General features: G+C 33.0%; 8 protein-coding genes across 8 annotated transcripts; 2 read left to right on the forward strand and 6 right to left on the reverse strand.

The window, feature by feature from the left end:
- Nucleotides 1–260: 260 nt before the first annotated feature.
- Nucleotides 261–1,850, forward strand: DFA_11262 (uncharacterized protein; the record flags this gene model as incomplete). The annotated part of the gene is made up of 2 exons (XM_004350155.1): nucleotides 261–1,319; nucleotides 1,410–1,850. 2 exons carry the CDS (start codon nucleotides 261–263, stop codon nucleotides 1,848–1,850), a joined length of 1,500 nt encoding a protein of 499 aa, XP_004350205.1.
- A 248-nt stretch (nucleotides 1,851–2,098) lies between these two features.
- DFA_11263 (uncharacterized protein) lies at nucleotides 2,099–3,064 on the reverse strand (the record flags this gene model as incomplete). The annotated part of the gene is made up of 3 exons (XM_004350156.1): nucleotides 2,099–2,415; nucleotides 2,494–2,923; nucleotides 3,026–3,064. 3 exons carry the CDS (start codon nucleotides 3,062–3,064, stop codon nucleotides 2,099–2,101), a joined length of 786 nt encoding a protein of 261 aa, XP_004350206.1.
- Nucleotides 3,065–3,117: 53 nt separating this feature from the next.
- DFA_11264 (uncharacterized protein) lies at nucleotides 3,118–4,912 on the reverse strand (the record flags this gene model as incomplete). Its single annotated transcript, XM_004350157.1, has 6 exons — nucleotides 3,118–3,296; nucleotides 3,522–3,584; nucleotides 3,668–3,903; nucleotides 4,269–4,391; nucleotides 4,497–4,619; nucleotides 4,782–4,912. 6 exons carry the CDS (start codon nucleotides 4,910–4,912, stop codon nucleotides 3,118–3,120), a joined length of 855 nt encoding a protein of 284 aa, XP_004350207.1.
- Nucleotides 4,913–5,144: 232 nt separating this feature from the next.
- Nucleotides 5,145–7,858, reverse strand: DFA_11265 (uncharacterized protein; the record flags this gene model as incomplete). The annotated part of the gene is made up of 2 exons (XM_004350158.1): nucleotides 5,145–7,454; nucleotides 7,811–7,858. The coding sequence occupies 2 exons, from the start codon at nucleotides 7,856–7,858 to the stop codon at nucleotides 5,145–5,147; spliced, it is 2,358 nt and encodes a 785-aa protein (XP_004350208.1).
- A 50-nt stretch (nucleotides 7,859–7,908) lies between these two features.
- Nucleotides 7,909–8,410, reverse strand: cyb5C (cytochrome b5 C; the record flags this gene model as incomplete). Its single annotated transcript, XM_004350159.1, has 2 exons — nucleotides 7,909–8,037; nucleotides 8,135–8,410. 2 exons carry the CDS (start codon nucleotides 8,408–8,410, stop codon nucleotides 7,909–7,911), a joined length of 405 nt encoding a protein of 134 aa, XP_004350209.1.
- A 1,422-nt stretch (nucleotides 8,411–9,832) lies between these two features.
- On the reverse strand, nucleotides 9,833–12,361 carry gxcEE (RhoGEF domain-containing protein; the record flags this gene model as incomplete). The annotated part of the gene is made up of 4 exons (XM_004350160.1): nucleotides 9,833–9,920; nucleotides 10,346–11,445; nucleotides 11,504–11,763; nucleotides 11,836–12,361. The coding sequence occupies 4 exons, from the start codon at nucleotides 12,359–12,361 to the stop codon at nucleotides 9,833–9,835; spliced, it is 1,974 nt and encodes a 657-aa protein (XP_004350210.1).
- Nucleotides 12,362–14,104: 1,743 nt separating this feature from the next.
- Nucleotides 14,105–15,539, reverse strand: wdr4 (WD40 repeat-containing protein; the record flags this gene model as incomplete). Its single annotated transcript, XM_004350161.1, has 4 exons — nucleotides 14,105–14,744; nucleotides 14,817–15,125; nucleotides 15,197–15,352; nucleotides 15,436–15,539. 4 exons carry the CDS (start codon nucleotides 15,537–15,539, stop codon nucleotides 14,105–14,107), a joined length of 1,209 nt encoding a protein of 402 aa, XP_004350211.1.
- A 570-nt stretch (nucleotides 15,540–16,109) lies between these two features.
- mcfG (mitochondrial substrate carrier family protein) lies at nucleotides 16,110–17,091 on the forward strand (the record flags this gene model as incomplete). The annotated part of the gene is made up of 2 exons (XM_004350162.1): nucleotides 16,110–16,310; nucleotides 16,405–17,091. 2 exons carry the CDS (start codon nucleotides 16,110–16,112, stop codon nucleotides 17,089–17,091), a joined length of 888 nt encoding a protein of 295 aa, XP_004350212.1.
- Nucleotides 17,092–18,255: the final 1,164 nt, after the last annotated feature.

Here is an 18,255-nt window from a genome sequence, read left to right on the forward strand (position 1 = left end):
ACCAAACCATTCGAAACAGAGATTAGTGCTGAAATGCATCTTGAAAAATGAATGAATTATTTTAGACCTTTCCTGGTATAGAAAAATGTGAAGTTCACTATTAGAGCCATTAATTTTTAATTAAAGAATTAATTAAAAAAAAAGGTTGGCATCGCATTCCCCTTCAATCATTCATCATCCTAATACTACAACAACAACATTATTTGTTTGCAAATATATATTTATATATATATACATATATTACTTTAATATTTCAATAAATGGATTTAACTAGTAGAATTTACAATTACTTTACATCATCACCACCAGTAACTAATACTACTGTCTCTACTACAACAACTACTACCGTTGAACAATTACATCCATCTACATTTATCCAACAACAACAGGTCATCAATCACTATCACTCTTCACCAAAACCATTGAAATCACAAACACTATGTAGACACTTCCCAGAATGTAAAACGGTTGATTGTCCATACCTCCATCAAAAGACTACTTCCTTTTCGTCCACTAGTACCTTTGTTGGTCATCCTACTTCCCCTTCCCATCAAAAGCCCACCTCAGAGACTCTCTGCAAGTATTATCCAAATTGTACCAAGAAGGATTGCACATTCCTCCATGAATCTGCTGCTGCTGCTACCAAGACCGTTACTGCTACCAAGGCCTCAGAGACTCTCTGCAAGTTTTATCCAAATTGTACCAAGAAGGATTGCACATTCCTACATGAATCTACTACTACTGCTACTACCAAGACTTCAGAGATGCTCTGCAAGTATTATCCAAATTGCACAAAGAAGGATTGTACTTTCCTCCATGAATCTGCTGCCAAGAGTGCTGGTGAAACTTCAGTAGACAAGGTTTGCAGATATTGGAACACGGACAAGTATTGCAAGTTTGGTGCCGAATGCAAATACCAACACCCCACTCATGTTCCAACCCTCGATGACATCCTCACCTACAAATCGTCGGTCACTGTAAAGTCTGATCCAGGCTTACAAGAGAACACCCGTCTCCCACAGGGAGTCCCTTCGGTACCAAATGCAAAGTACCGTGTGATGGACAACGGTCTCCTTATTTGCTTCATCCCCTTTTCACGTACCTACAACAATATCACCTATTACAAAAAGATTAAATTGTACCGTTTCAACAAGACTAAACAACAGTACAAGATGACCTTTTCATACCGAGTAGAAGACTTTCACTTTACCACTGCTGCAGCTAGCAATGGCTTCTTGGTTTGTTCAAGATTACCATTTGATGCTGATGTATTAAAATTAATGGAAGATCATGAAGCTTCAATCAAGAAAATTAAAAAGGTAAGTAAAACAAAAAAAAATTAATAATAATAATAATAGTAATAATGATGATTAATAACCATTTATCTTTTATTTATTTATTTGTATTAGTTGAATGAATCCAACACTGAATTGTATAAAAAGAATGGAGAATTATTGGAAAAGAATAGTAAACTTTTCCAAGAGAATGTAGAATTAAAGGAAAGAAATAGAAAGTTGATTGTCCAAACAAGACCTGTAAGAGTATTCAATTCAAGTTGGTCAAATAGTTCAAATTCTTCTGCTAGAAGAAACCAAAGAATATTTGCAAATATTAGAAGAAGAGATCCAGTTGATATTCTCGTCTACAATGATAAAGCCAAAACCTTTGTTCATGTATTGGAATACCACAAGCCAGCCGATCATGTCCATCTCGAAGGAAAGCACCTTACCCTCTGGGACAAAGAAACCAAGATGGCCCATCATTTTGATATCAAAATTCAAACATCTGATGTTGGCAATTTCAATTTTGATCAACCAGTAGAACCCAAAAAGCTTTGTGACCAATTTTAAGAATAATCTTTATACCTATTTGTTTTAAAACCTATATATCCAACATTGTAAATTTGTAATTTTAATTTCTCTTTTTGTAAAAAATAAAATAAAAAAATAGAATCATTGTTATTATCATTTAAATTTCTGTGATGAATGAAAAGAAATAATTAGAATATGTGTGATGTACATCAACAGTAATACAGATAAGATTTTGGTTGAACTTTAATTTTTATTTTAGTTTTAGTTTTTCAATCTGTTACTATGGTTTATTGTTCTTGGGTGTTGGCTTTTGCGATAGGAGACATTTTGTTGCTTTGACTTTTAAAACATTTGTTGAATCTATTTGCAAATTTAAATTGTACCTTCTTCTTTAATACTTTGGCTGCTATTAATATAATAGATATCACCACAAATGATACACAAACGGCAATCACAATGATCTTCCAATTAGATTCTGCGACTTTATCATCTAAATCCAATTCTTGAAATGAATCAATTTCAAATAGAAAATCAAAATCAAGTCCATCAACATCAAATGATACTGTTGGGTCGGTTGTATTTGGTGTGATTGTTCTGTTGATGTCTGTAAATAAATTTATAATAAAATAAATAAATAATTTTAATTTAATATATTCAAAGATGTACACATTAATATACATACATTTTGTCAAACAATTATCAATATCACTGTAACCATTCTGGCATTGACATTTGCCACTATCATCACAATATCCATGACCATAACAATTAAATGTATTCGAGCTCACATTCTGATTTTGATATTCCATCATCAGATGGTTGTTGTGGTTGGTGGTGATTTGAAGATTTAATATATTTCTAGCCAATGTATTTAAATGATTATTCAATTTCAGTTGAACAGAAGCCAATCCAAATGATGGTTGTTGATCAAGTGTACAATTGAAATGGAATTGTGATACTGATTCAACAACACACTCGATTGTATTATTAATCTTGATTGATACAGTTGTTGTTGTTGTTGAAGTGTTGGATATCGATGGACCAAAATCACCATTCAATTCAACATTCTTGTTGTTTGATGAATTATATTCCTGAACTGATAATTGGATACGCTATTTAATAATAAATGTTATGGTTAGGAGGCTATATATAAATATAAAAGTTATGGTTAGGATTATAAAAATAATTTTAATTATTTAATTTAATTTAAATACATCATTACATACGTTTTGAACAATTATTATAAAATGCATTAGTATTACATAAACATATACCATCAACATTACATTTTCCATTTCCATGGCAATTAATTGGTTGATTGTTCACAGAGATAGGCAAGTGAATAAAATGTAAATGGTACCTGTGATTCCACGTATGAGTTTGAAACTATTAATTGATGATCTCCATTCGATAAATGAGGTGTTGTACATTGGAATTGGTTTGAAGCTGTATTGATTAGATTGGTACACTCAATACTATTATCAACTGTTAATGTGATTAAAATATGGATTATAATCTAATGTAAAATTGAAAATGATGTTGTATTTGATTTGTACACTAGTCAGTTGACCAATAGTGATATCACCATTGACAATCATCAGATCTGAACTTGGTATGGATCCAAATTGATTGTAACTAGAGTCGGGATAGTTAGTATTGGAGTTACAACATGCGAGTTTATAACTATTTATTAATTCCCTTTATACATACCAGTAATAGTAGCAATATTCTTCCTATTGGTAACTAAAAGATTATCTTTGTTACTAATAGTAACTTTTAGTAAAAGAATGGGAATAAGTATGGGTATGAAAAACACTGAAACAGTTAGTTTGTCTGATTAAATAGTAGATACATACCTAGACAACTAAAATTGTGGGGTTTCAGTAAATCTGAAGATAATGTTATACCTTTATAACACCAGTAACAATCTGGAACTGAGGAAATTAAAGTGTCACGGATGGACAACACATGTAATCTACAGAACCAATCAGGAATGGGACCAGTAAAGTTGGGGTTATTCTCAATATTCAAATATCCTAAAGTGTCTGGCAATTTTGAAGAGAAATTCTGTATGTTATTACCATTTAAATATCTGTTGTGATGAATGAAAAGAAATAAATTAGAATTATGTGATGTGATAAACAGTAATACTAATCATTAGGACATACAATTTAATCAATCGTTGGGAACTTGGATAAATGAAAACTCATTAAGTCCCATTCCCTCCATCTGTAAATATAAGAGGTTTGAATCTAATAGATGATCACGAAACAATACTGGAACTTGGGGATGGGAGTACTGTCGAGTGTCGTCCATTGATCCATCTATTAGATTGGTATAAAACAACAGTCAAAAATATTAATAATAAAAATCAATAAGGTTAATCCATCAATCCAATTATTATTAATCTTACAATTGCCCAATACCTGATGGATTTCCTATTCTAGGAAATGACACTCAACAGTTGTTCCTGAACGAACCAAGGTAAAAGTTTTCAAAGCAGTCAATTTCAATGATGTTAAAGAAGAAGAGGAAGAGTTGGCACCATCCCTATTTTCGTAGGGTTCTAAAAAACTATATCTATAGTTATTACAGAAATAAATTAAATAGGTTAATTTATCCCATTTTAAAATGGGATCTACAATTTAAATTATAATTTTCTCTCTCTTTTGTCTATCTACATACATTTCAACGATACGATATTGTCCATCAAATGTGTCGTTGGAACAAATAAATCTTGTATTTTGATTTGATCCAGCATATGATTCACATAGAGACTGATTCTGTGGTTTTGGTAGTCCATATTGTCTAAATAGAGAAGAGCGATTGGTTGTTAGGATACAATAAAAACAAGAATGTTTGTTTAATAATCATACCGAATTAGAAAAATAGCTGATTGAACAAGATAATTGTTTAAACAATAATAGCGTTTATTTGTAATTCTATCTTGTTTAGCTTATATAATTATACATACGTTCATCATCAGGAATAGTTTGTTGTGAAATTGATAGTGAAATATGATATTGACAAAGTAGTAGTGTCATTAACATTAATACTACTAGATACCAGTTACTACTACTATTGCCACTATTATTATTCATTGTTGTTCTTGTTGTACTGTATTATGACATGTGTTGATTATTTCAACATGATGATGATGTTGATAACAACAACCAAGAGATGGTATGGTGTGAATTGATTGATCGATCGAGATCCATTTTAATAACCCTAGTACAGTAACTTTAACAAATCACCCTCTCTCATTGCTAAACCTAAGGGTTGCTAATTATGACCAACGGGTAGGTGTGTGTGATTGATTTAAAATTTATTTATTTATTTATTTATTTTATTGTTTAATAATAATCCAAGTAATGTACCATCAGCGACTTGTGTATCATTAACATTATTATTATTATTATTTTTGTCAGAATGATTAAAAGGATAGTGATGACGATAGAAATACATTAACAACTCTGCTGACGATTCAAACCATGAATAGTGAAACTTGGCACGTATAACTTGTTTACATCTACTTCTAAATTGTTTGTATTCTTTGTAGTCGGTCTGTTGTTGATCAAGAGGATAATGATGAACCGATCGTTTAAACAACAAGATCGAGGTGACAAGTTGAAGATTACCTCCACCATTATTGGTGAGTAATTGGAATAGGTAGTCGTCGCTATTGTCGAGTGCAGTGGCATTATCGCGAAACAACCAACGTATAGTGTCATAGTCGGTGTACAGTGACGACGGTGAGGTGCTCGGTCCGACAACATAATTGGCTGCAAAGTGCAGCTCTGGATGTCGGTTGATAAACTCGAGTTGGTGGTTATGTACGGCTGCCTTGAAAATGATTGGGTACTTGCTGCTAGCATCCAAGTGTGCCTTGAACGCTTCAAAGCATTCCGACGACCCCTTGGCACCGATTTTTGATATTTGTGCGGTCGTCAGTCCGAGACCTGCAACACTCGCCTTGACAAGCTCAAACTTGTGCAAAAAGTCTGTTGACATGGACCGCTTCATCTGTACACTCTGTTGCTGCATAGTGGCCAAGAGACTGGGGAAATCATCCGACATGAGACGTATGGGGTCGTTTAGGATCTGCGAGTAGTCGACATACATACACAGATTGTGGTAGGATGATAGAACGTACTGGATGGCTCGCGCATCGATAGCAGCACCCAAGTCGCGGTCACCTTCAAACTCGAGCATGTGTCCTGTATCGCGTTCCATCTCCAAGAGGTAGTGTAGTATGTCTGAGCTGCCCACACCGGTTAGTGGGGCAGCCAAGTCGAGTTGGTCGTCCTTGTTGTACGTATCGAATATGTATGTGAGTATTTCTAACCCGTGCTGGGTATACTCGTCGCGATCGTCTCTCCAATGTATACAACACGGTAACCATAACGCGCATTTCCCCCATTCTGAGAGCCCGATAGCCTCGCTTGAAAATTCTTCCTCTTCATCCTCCTCGCCATCGACAATGGCAAACATCTCCTTTAAAATATCTAATGGAAGGAATGAAAGTAGATGTGTAAACAAGACAAACCCTCTGTAAGAGTATTGACCGTCTTGTGTGCGGTCGGCCGTATCTTTTGTAAAAGCTTGATCCACCAAACTTTTAAAAAAGTAAGTGTACAGTGTGAACCGGTCCAATTGCACCAACCCAATATCAAACATCTCTTTGAGTAGCTGTCTAATCACTGGTGAATAGGTGAATGCAAAGTCGGTCGATACCAACACTGTATGATTAAATACCAACATGTCCAATTCAACTGGATCCAACGTGTCTGCTCCAAACCTCTCTTTCATCATATCCCGGGTGTATTCCAAATGATCGTCTACTCCACAGCACTGGTTATACTGTTCCAAAAGTTTCAGTCTATTTGTACCATCCTTGTGGTTGACCATAGCCAATCTAACAGCATCATAGTTTGATTTACTTTTTGGAGTTGTCTCTGCAACATTTTGATAATACAATTCTATCAAATCTCGATCACCCAATTGAAATATAATCTTTGGATTCATTATACCATTCTCTCCAAATAATATATTATTATTTTGATTATTTTGATTATTATTATTATTATTATTATCAATTAAGAATAACTTTAATAATTGAATGGTTGATTCAGGTGAAGTTGTGTTGATATTTTTTAATATTGCTTGAATACAGTTGACAGTGTTGTAGAGTAATGGGAGAGGATGAGTGATTTGAAGAAGTGTCTTTACAACATTGATATTGCCACCGTTGCATGCTTGAATGATCAATGAACGGCCTCCAATAAAAAATAGACTTGTTGTTGCATGGTTGAGGAAGAATTGTAGGTGGTCTAGTGTTGTTGAACGACTACTGCATAACTCTTGAATGGTTCTTGAAGTAAAGTTGACAATCACTTGATTTCTATTGATCTTGTCAATCAATAGATTATTGTACCCATTTTGAACCATCAATGTTGCATCACACCATTCTCTATACTTGGTCAACTTGATTATATACTTGTTGTTATTCTCGTTGTTATTGTTGCTGTCTTGAGGATTGCATGTGAGGTAGGGATGATTGATCGAGTTGATACATCTAAATATATGTTTTATCAATACAGTGTTTCGAAATACACTGAATATTACATTCTGTCTATGTGTCATCTAATTAATAGATATATATATATATATAATTATCTATAAAGTTTAAGAAGAATAAACAATGACAGTAAACGTTTGCTTTGTACTCGAGCCAAAACAAGTAATTTGATGAGAAAAAAAAACAAAAGATTTCCAAGTATGAATGGATTGGAAAAAAGGTTGGTTGTTGGATGATGAATACAAAGCAAAGAAAAGGCTATTATGCTATTCTTTGTTTGTTGAATCTTTTATTTATATTTTGAATGGGTTGGGGGGCCATAGTGTATGGTCTCGGTTTGGTTAGTATAATAATAATTTTACAAGAGGTGCACTTTGTACAAGCAGCACAATAGAATCTCTTTTCTTTGGACACAACACACTAAAGTAGACGACGTGGTGGTGGTCATTGATTGTTGTTGTGGACACATTTGTAATTGTTTGGTTGTACCCTTTTGGTTTTGTTTGGCACCAGTACATTTTAGAATGAATCTCTAATATTTGGTGACTGCAATAATTTACCAATTAAATATTGATCCAACATATCGTATGCATCATCACTATGACCAATATCCTCGAAAAGGTATGTTGAATCTTTGCCTGCTCCTTCCTAAAATAATATCAAGAAAGGGTGGTTTTGAATTAATAATTAGAAATAGCATTAATGTGATATGATATCAAAGCGAGTGAAGCAAAGGGATATTTACCAAAATAATGGAACCACCAGGATGTTGGTCAAAAAAGGGTGTAAGATCGTAAACGTTGGATTGGATAACCATCCATAAATCGGTTGCTTTGTTGTGTTTTTTAACTTGATCCATTGTGTAGAATGTATTTTCTGGTGTACTTGTTGTTATAGGTATATTACTCGTTACATTATTATTGTTATTATTGACAGAAGAGTTGGTATTGTTGCTATTGTTACTAGGTTGAATGGCTGGGTCATTCAAATGGTATATAACAAGTGGTTCAGTGTCGCCCATTATTATTATTATTACTTTATTTCTATCGTTGTTGTTGTTGATGATGTTCTACCTTTCTTTTAAGTTTGCTTGAGTTACTATTGTTTGTTGTTATTGTAACACACTTTACTATTCGAACGGTGTTTTTAAAAAATGTTATATAAAACAACAACACGCACACGACGACGATCGAAGAGAGAGAGTGTATAGGACGAGACGACAGTATATATTATATACTGGGATGATGTTTGTTTACTGGTGAAGATAAACAACAAAGAAAAGAAAAGAAAAGAAAAAAAAAACAGTCTATGTCTCTGTCTTTGCTGGTTTGTTGTTTTTGAGAGATCTCTCTATTTTTATGACGATGCGTTCGAACGAACGAGCACTACAACAATTTTTTTAAATAAAAATATCTTTTTTGAATATGATAGTGATAGTGATAGTGATAGTTCTTTAATGAAATAGTAGTAGTAGAGATAGTAATTTAATTGCAAGCAAAAAAAAAAGAATAAACATAAATCATCAACAAAAACAACAAGAAGAACCAGAGCTCTGGTTGTGTGAAATTTCAGTGTTTTCACGAAAACATTATTCAAAAGCGGAAATTTCATCATGTGGGTGAAAGATACCACCCCCAGAACGAGGTGGAGATTTAAAAAGAATGGGGGGTTCTGTCAGAAATTGAATTAAAATCTCCTGCCTGAAGTAGGAGGGTGGCAGATAGAGAGAAGGAAGGAGGGATAGTTGTATATCTGTTTTTAGTGTTATGTGTTTATTTAATTACAAACTCACGATTATTATTATAACAATTTCATTCACATTCAATTCACATTCAGTTTATTATTACTCCATCCAAAAGTACACTTTCATTCTTTTTAGCTGTAGGTCTGTTCTTATCTTTTATTATTATTATGTGTGTGTCATATGACCACAACTTGTAATGGAATGTTTGGAATGAATGAATGATAGACAGATAGGATAGAAAACATAAAGATGGTCTAAAAAGAGTATCTGTGACACAATATTTATCTTGTAATCGACATTCAGATATCTTTGAATAAGCAGCAGTCATCTGATATGTACTATAATAATAATAGTTGTGTATGTTGTTTTGTATTTTTCTTCTAGTTTAATAATAATAGTTTTTGAGGAACAAAAGAATTGTTTCTCGTTGTCAACTTGCAACGCCACCTTTTTAGACCTACAAGGAATTCCTGAGAAGTAATTAATTAAAATATACATTGCTCTACCTATCATTTTGAGGAATCGGGTATGACAGAACTTTGAATCCTTTTCCCTTCGAAGCAGGCATGATGTTTGTCCATAGTAAATAGCTCTTACTATGATTTTTTTTTTCGTTAGACGGGGTATGGGATGAAAAAACGAACGAATCGTTCCTCGTCTGCTTCTTCAAAGCTGATGATTGGCACTGAACTACATTTATCACGATGATAGTGCTCTATCACAAACCTTACTATGGACAAACATCATGCCTGCTTCGAAGGGAAAGGATTCAAAGTTCTTTACCCTACTACACATATATAAATCTATCTGTATTAAAATTAAAACATACTATCTATACAATCTCTAAAAATCTAAAAGGAGATAGTATCGCGCACAGTTATTTGTGATCATAAACTATAAAGTGTTTTCTTTTATTTGTTATTATATATTTTGATTCGTCGGGAGGAGGGAGGGGGATTGATTGTGAAGAGGAAGGAATATTGGGTTTAGTATTTAAATTTTACAGGATAATTTACTGGGAGGAGTATGGATGATTGTTATTGTCATGTGAAGGTAATAAATGAATTGATTTGGTTGATTTGGTTGATATAGGGGATGACTTTTTGATTGCAAATATTTATTCAATATTACAACCCGTCATCGTTACTCTATCTTTTGTTTTCTTTCTTTTTTCATGATCCATCTATTATTTTATATATATATTTTTTTTACTCTGTTGTTGAAAGATGATTATTTGGTGATATTGGTGGAGTTGTCGCTATACTATTACTACCACTACCACTACTATGATTACTAGTCGTCGTAGTCGTAGTAGTAGAAAGAGAAATTGAACTTAATTGTTTTTTGCCAAGTGGTGGTTTGAAAGAAGATACACCTTCAGAAGACGAGGTAGAGGAAATAGATGGAGATGAAATACCAGAAGACATTGGAGAAGTGGTGTTGCTGCTACTTAGACTACTACTACTACTACTGCTACTACTAGAAAGATCGGGATAATTGAAAAAGTTTGGTTTGGGGGGTGGAGAGACTGGACGGTTGGGTTGAACCTTGGTTGAGCGGGTATAGTTTTCCTTGGGGTAGTTGAATGACTTTGGGGATGGACTGTTTGGACGCCACACGGGTTGACCCTTGCTAGGTGTACGGTCGATAAAGAGAGGTGATCCCTTTTCAACGTATGGTGTTGATTGGTAGGTGTAGTTTGTGATATAGTCGTTGCCAGTACCCGATGATTTCCACACTGGTTGTGGAGTATACTCTACTTTTTGGCGACTCCAAGCAGCCGATGCTTTGGTGGGACGTAGATAGGAGGGGAGGTGTGCATAGTCGGCTGGATTGTGTGATGATGTGGGTGGAGGAGACTGTAGCATCGAGTTGATCGCCTCTTTATGCATAGCGATGCTGTTGCGTGGTCTGTGTTTACTAGACGCACTCGCTGGACGTCTTGGAGGAGTAGAATGATGGTTATTCTTGGACGTTGGTCGTGGCGCCATCACCTCATTGTCCTCTTCGTCGTCATCCTCTACACTCGTAGAAATACACTGGTTGATGCTAGAGGCAGTCGCGCGAACCTCGTCAATCAGCACCTTGAGACTGTCATAGTCTTGATTCTGCGGATTAGTGTGTTTTAAAAGATCGGAAAACAACAAGACATATCTAGGTGTCTGCTGAATCGGTAGAATCAAATAACTCGGCAAAAATCCAAATATCTCTATCAACTGAGAAAACTCTTCATCATCTGCCAACGATGAATAAATCTTGAATGCATTATTATAATTTTTAACATATGGTATATAAATTTTAAATGATGGTAACTAAAGATAAAAAGATTAATATGTAATATATTATTATTATTTCTTTTTTGTTTCTTACAATATCAATATAAATCTTTCCAACAAGATAAGGTGGTTGAGAAGAAGTGAATGTTTCCAAAATACTCTTGTGGAGATGTAAAATCTCATCAATGTTTGAAAATAGTTGATTGACCTTGTCCAATGATATCATTGACCTATAATGATTGTCTAGTAATGGTGTCTTTAAATGATCAATCAACATTGTCAATTTAGAAATATATGTCTTTTCAAAATTTATAATCTCTTTGATAATAAATTTCCTATATTTTATCTTTTTAACTAATAGAAAGAAGAAGAAGTATAAGTATTTGTATTATTATATATTTAATTGTTTCCATTTAAAGTACTTACAAAAATCGGCATAGTGTATCCTAACTAACCATCCTCTAACATATTTTTGTATTATAATGGCTGCTTTCTGTTTGAGTAATAATAATGGATCGATTTGATTGTTTTGATTTAAAATTGATTTAATATTATTAGTAATTGAAGTTAATTGAAAATATTGATGACTATTATTATTATTCGTATTGTTGTTATTATCATCATCATCGATATTGGAAGAATAAGAATCACTTTCATAAAAGAAATTGTTATCGTAATTGCTTGATGTTGTTGTATTGTTTGTATCATTTGAATCATTGTCATATTGATTAATTGATAATAATCGTCTGGTTTCATCATTATTATTATCATTATCATTATCATCATTGTCATTATGATGATTGATAATTAAAATGGTATCTGCACCATTATAACTATTTCTTTGATGATTATTTTCCTCTTCCAATGCATAGAGTTTAACATAAATAATAATGACAATGATGAATAGTACTAATAGAGCCAATGAACAAAACAATGGGATGAATGATGTCATCTTTCTTTTTCTCTCTCTCTACTATTTTTGATTCATTCGAATAATATATAATATATAAATGATTATAGTTTTTTAAAATTTGGAATAATAATAATAATAATAATAATAATAGTAGGAGTAGTGTCGGAGTAAGAGTAGTTGTTATTATTGTTGGTGTGTTGTTATGAATTTTGGACAAACAATATATAACTTTTATATTTTAATCTAATAAAACATAAAAAGGCAGAGAAAGGTGTGTGTTGGGAAAAGGAGGTGCAAAAGGATGGTGTTGGGTGGGTATGAAATCATCACCTATAGTATAATAAATTTTATACCAATACCAATAATAATAATAATATAAAATGAACCAAAAATTCTTCTTCTTCCATTATGATGATGATAATAATAATAATAGTAGTCGTAGTATATGTTTGTTGTTGTTGTAGTTGTTTGTATATACCTCTTCTAGTGATGGATCCTTCATTTTCTTTCTCTATTTCATCCAATAAATAATAGTAATAATAATAATAATGCTACAAGGTATGTTATGTTTGTTTGTTTATCCTTCTATCTCTATCTATCTATCTATCTATATTAAAAAGAATCAAATGTTAGAATGACTGATTATAGCTATAGAGGTTATTGATCGATCAAATGTATGTATTGGGTTGGTGTATCGAGTTTGTTTACACAATTCACGTGAATCTATGAATAAGGTATGTATATGTAATTATAATCAAAAGAGTACACTTGTTTGTTTTGTTATCGATTAACTATTCTCTCTTTTCTGTTTTCTTTTCTTTGTTTAACTAATTTTTTCTTGATTTCGATTTGTTGAATTGGTGTGTTTAAGCGTTGGGATATTTGATAAAGGAGTGAAAACGTTGTTGTTTGCTGTGATCGAAATTGATTGACAAAAACTGCTATTATTATTATATTACAAACTACTACTATAGTTTAAACCAATGTGATTTTGATTTAGGATGTGTGGGAATAGATTACTTGTTTATTTAATTCTTCTTCTTCTATCAACAAAACCTAGAGATAATAATACTAATAATAATTTATGTATGTATGACAATAGGCAATAACAACAGCGATAATCAATCACACCTATTCTAACAAAAAAACACCACAATTGAATCGACGACGGTTGTTGTTATTGCGTTTCACCTATATCTTGTTTCACACCCCCCACACCTTTCACTCTCTCCACCATTCCTCAACTGTGCTTGACACGTTGTTATTAAGTTTTTTGTATTATGTTGTTGACTCTATACAGTATTGACTGTTATTATTGCATAGTGATCATGAACTGAATGACCGACCAACATCAATGCTGTGTGTCTGTGTGTGTGATGATGATCAACTCCTCTCTTGAAGGAGGAGTTGTGTGTGTGATTCCTTACAATATGATTGTTCTATTCTTGTCTGATTGATTGGTCGGTTTATTATTTGATGATTGACACAACGCACTGTTATTCTAATTATATCTTTTTTCCTTGTTTAAGAATTCCAAACTTGACATTAAAGGTAGTAAGAGAGTTACTTGGTGATACTAATATTCTTCTTCTTCTTCTTAATATATAATATATAAATCTGGTGAGCTATCAATCAAAAAACATTGTTATCTCGTACCCGTTGAGTAGTTTGGTTGTAAAAAAAGGGTTTAAAAAAAATTAAATGATTTTTACACGAAGGTAAGAAAGGTTGGACTCCCTATTTCGTATATACGTGGGTTTATAATATTTATGTTTGATTGATTTATTTGGAAACTTCAGCAGCTCCTTCGGTAGTCATTTTTCTTAATTTCAAGGGTGCTTCTGGTTGGTCATCTTTGTTCTTGTTTTCCATATGAATTTTTTTTCTTTCGCTGAGACCACTGTACTTTTTGAATTGTGATTGCAAGGTGGTGTCAAAGAGTTCCTTGAGCTCCTTGTCGCCAAGGGCTGGAACCTCTGTCTTTTCATTCAAAGTCTTGGCAAGAGAGTGGTCTGGAATGACGACACTCTTGGCAGTGTCAATGGCAACGACAAGTGGAGTGGTGTCGGTGGTAGCCCATAACGATACGAGGAGAACATTTCCAGAGTCGACAGCTTGGACGGCAAGTGGAGAGGACTCGAGTTGGATCGAGGAGAATGACGACTCGTCAATAACATTGTTGGCATATTTGAAAGTGAAAAGGGTTGAATGCTCTTCGACATAGACATAGACACGATCATTAGAGATATACAATGGGATGGTAGTCAATACTGCAGCTGGTTCTGGTGCTTCATTCTTTATCTTGTCAAACATGTTAATTGATTGTAACAATTGTCCATCCTTCCATTTCCAAACTTTAATAGTTCCATCACCAGATCCAGTCAACAATATATCATTTTTAATTAATAATTTAGATACAAATCTAAATAGACATAATTATTAGTAACATAATGGTTTGATTTGTCTCGAGTTCTTTCTTTCTTCTTCTACTTACTGAGTATGACCTAAACAAAAAGATTCAATATCAAAAGCATGGGGATATTTGCTTACTCTAACCTTTTCATCACGATCAGCTGTAAGAATGTATTTGTGGCAATCTGAAAAGATCATATCAGTGATGGATGAAAAGTGACCAAGAAGAAGATTCTTTTCCTCTCCATCTTCAACATCCTTTTTATCTTTTTCCAACTTTTCCTTGGTATCGTCAAGATTGTAGATATAAACATCACCTGCCTTGTCTGCAATAACAACAGACTTGTTATCAAGAGTTAATTGTGCTGATGATATTTTCTTTGGTGTATCACTAAAACAAATCATAAATAAATATTAATAAATGATTGATCCAAGTTTGTTTCATTTCATTGTATTTCATACATTGAATTGATACATGATAAATCAGTAGTATTCCAAACTTTGATAGTCTTATCGTTTGATGATGTAATCAAATGAGTACCATCTTTGCTAAATTCAATCGATTTAATAGCTTCTTGATGTTGTTTAGTAGCATCTATATTAATAAATGTTGATGTCCTAGATAGTAGATAGAGAGAAAGAGATAGAGGTTAACAAATTGGGTTTCAATCAATCATTTCATCTTTTACTCAATTACATACTTTGTGTTGAAAACACGTAATATATTATTTAAAGAGTATGCAATCAAACCTAATTGATCATTTGAAGCAAAGTTTGAAATAGGTACTTTCTTGATTGTTGTCATTCTTTGATCTAGATAAATCTCTTAATTTAAAGAAGGTATATACTTATACTTTTTATATTATTTTTGATTGCTGAAAGAACCGAACGAAAAAAAAAATAGTCATTTATTTTATTTATTTATTTATAGTGCTTGCAATGATTATACTTATATTTATATTTAGATATCTAATATCATAATGTTTTAAATATGGTGGTTGGTTATTATTATATTGTCAATATTCACTTCACTACAAATAGTGCATTCAAAGAGATCTTATTATACATTCACACAGAGTCAAAGGACTTGATTCATAACTTCAAAAGGACAATTCATTCTTTCCCTTTTCGGATTTGTCTAATCCATCATTTGTTTTTTTTAATAAACTGTATCTTTGAACTGTATCTTTGGATACATATTATTTGTTTCCAATTGTCTGAAAGATACTAGGAGGGTGTGCATAAAAAATTTTTTCGGTCTTGAGAAAAGATCTTTGATGGTGTCGAATGGGGGAGGCTTGAAGATGAAACTGATTTAGTGTGTAGGTTAGTTTATACTTCTCTGTTTACATATATTATATAGATATATACAAAGATGTCAAACGAAGTAAAGAGAGAATCATTCTTTGCAACAGCAGCAAAGGATATTGTAGCTGGTTCAGTTGGTGGTGTTGCCCAGCTCGTGACTGGTCATCCCCTTGATACCATCAAGGTCAGATTACAAACCCAACCAGTCGGTGCTCCTTTATATAGTGGTACAATGGATTGTCTAAAGAAAACTATTGCTCAAGAAGGTGTATGTAATACAACACAATACATGTACAAACATAACAACAATAATCTAAAATGTTTATCTATCTTATCTATCTTATCTATCTTATCAAATTTAGTTTGGAGGATTATATAAAGGAGTAACATCACCATTGGTTGGATTATGTTTAATGAATGCAGTTATGTTCTTTTCATATGGTCAAGCTAAAAAGGCGATTCAAGGTGATAGCAAGGAAGAGTTGAGTGTTGAGCAATTGGCCAAGGCTGGTGCTATTGCCGGTTTGACTATTGCCTTTGTAGAGTCACCCGTCGATCTCTTCAAGAGTCAATTACAGGTGCCTGGACAGACACAATTCAACGGTTTGGCCGACGTTGCCAAGAAAATCTATCAATCTAGAGGTATCAGAGGTGTCTATCAAGGATTCAGTTCGACACTTGTTCGTAATGTACCAGCCAACTGCTGTTACTTTGCATCATATGAATTGGCCCGTCGTGCCTTTTTAGAGCCAGGTCAACTTTTGGAAGACTTGCCAACATGGAAGGTGTTGGTATCTGGTGGTATTGGTGGTATGTCTTACTGGACACTCACCTTCCCAATCGATGTTATCAAATCCTCTCTCCAAACCGATAGCATCGTCCCATCACAACGTCGTTTCCAAGGTCTCATTGATTGCGCTTCAAAGATTTACAAACAACAAGGTATTGCCGGGTTCTACAAGGGTTTCACTCCATGTTTTATTCGTTCATTCCCTGCCAATGCAGCATGTTTTGTTGCTTTTGAAAAGGCTAGAGAATTAATGTCTTAAAAATAAACAAATAAATATATAAACTAATAATAATCATTTAACCCATATAAAGATTAAGAAGAAGAGGAAGAAGAAGAATCTTATATTTAATAGCATGTTAATTTATTAAATAATATTATTATTTTTTTGAAACTTGATCATAGCTATAAAGATTCATCTACTCTTGGTTGTTTGGTCAATAGACTGTGTTCCAGGGAGCAGGGTCCTATTAGAAGAAATAGTAGATTGATCTAATAGAATCTATCTACTTTTTCTTCTAATAGGACCCAAGAGGACACCTTGTAAGTAATTGGCCAGGAACCAAAATGACAATCAAGAGGAGATATCCAAAGACAATAAGATTTTGAAATGAAAGATTAAAAGGTTCCTATAAAGATATAAAAGAAGTTTTGTACACAATGTGTATTTGTAGATGTAAAGTATACGAGAGCTAAACACATTTTTGGCGAATGCCAATAAGTTAACATACGATTTATGGTTGTTGATAACTCCAATTTACCATTCTCTGCAGCAAACCAACCGTGAGCAACTATGTAAATGAGTGGGATTACTAAAGTACTCTAATATGAGGAATGTTTATATGTATAAAAGTTGAGCGCAACAGTCTTCAACACCGTATTACAACTTGTTCAATACAAAAAAAGAAATAGTAAAATGAAATTTTTGGTTGGGAAGCATGTTCATCTTTATCAAACCAAATTTGATCATTATTCATAATTTCATATTTATTGTGTGATTAATCAAATTCAAATTCCAACAACGATGGTATCAAGAAAACAAGTAATACATCTATATAGAGACATTCTTCGAAAGGCAAGCAGAGATTTACAGTTTACAAACTATGAATACTTTAGATTCAGATTATCAAATGCCTTTAAAGAAAAGGTAAAGAACAAGTATATTTTGAGTAGAAAGTTTGATGTATGTATATTATATAAAATATATAGAAGATTGAAATCACTTTCATCATCATCATCTAACATACATTGAATCATCGTGTTTATATAGGATGGTTTATTTTTAAAAGAAACACTTGGAGGAATGTTATAAATCACAATCAATCAATCGACTATATATCTATCCTTTTCATAACACCAAGAACACCCTATATAAACAACACGAATTTGTAAATACTACTACTCTCTCTCTCTCTTTTTGAGAGAG

This window comes from Cavenderia fasciculata (genome assembly GCF_000203815.1).
Source record: "Cavenderia fasciculata unplaced genomic scaffold Scf_EUAJFUG02HR96I-5, whole genome shotgun sequence".
Lineage (NCBI taxonomy): Eukaryota > Evosea > Eumycetozoa > Acytosteliales > Cavenderiaceae > Cavenderia > Cavenderia fasciculata.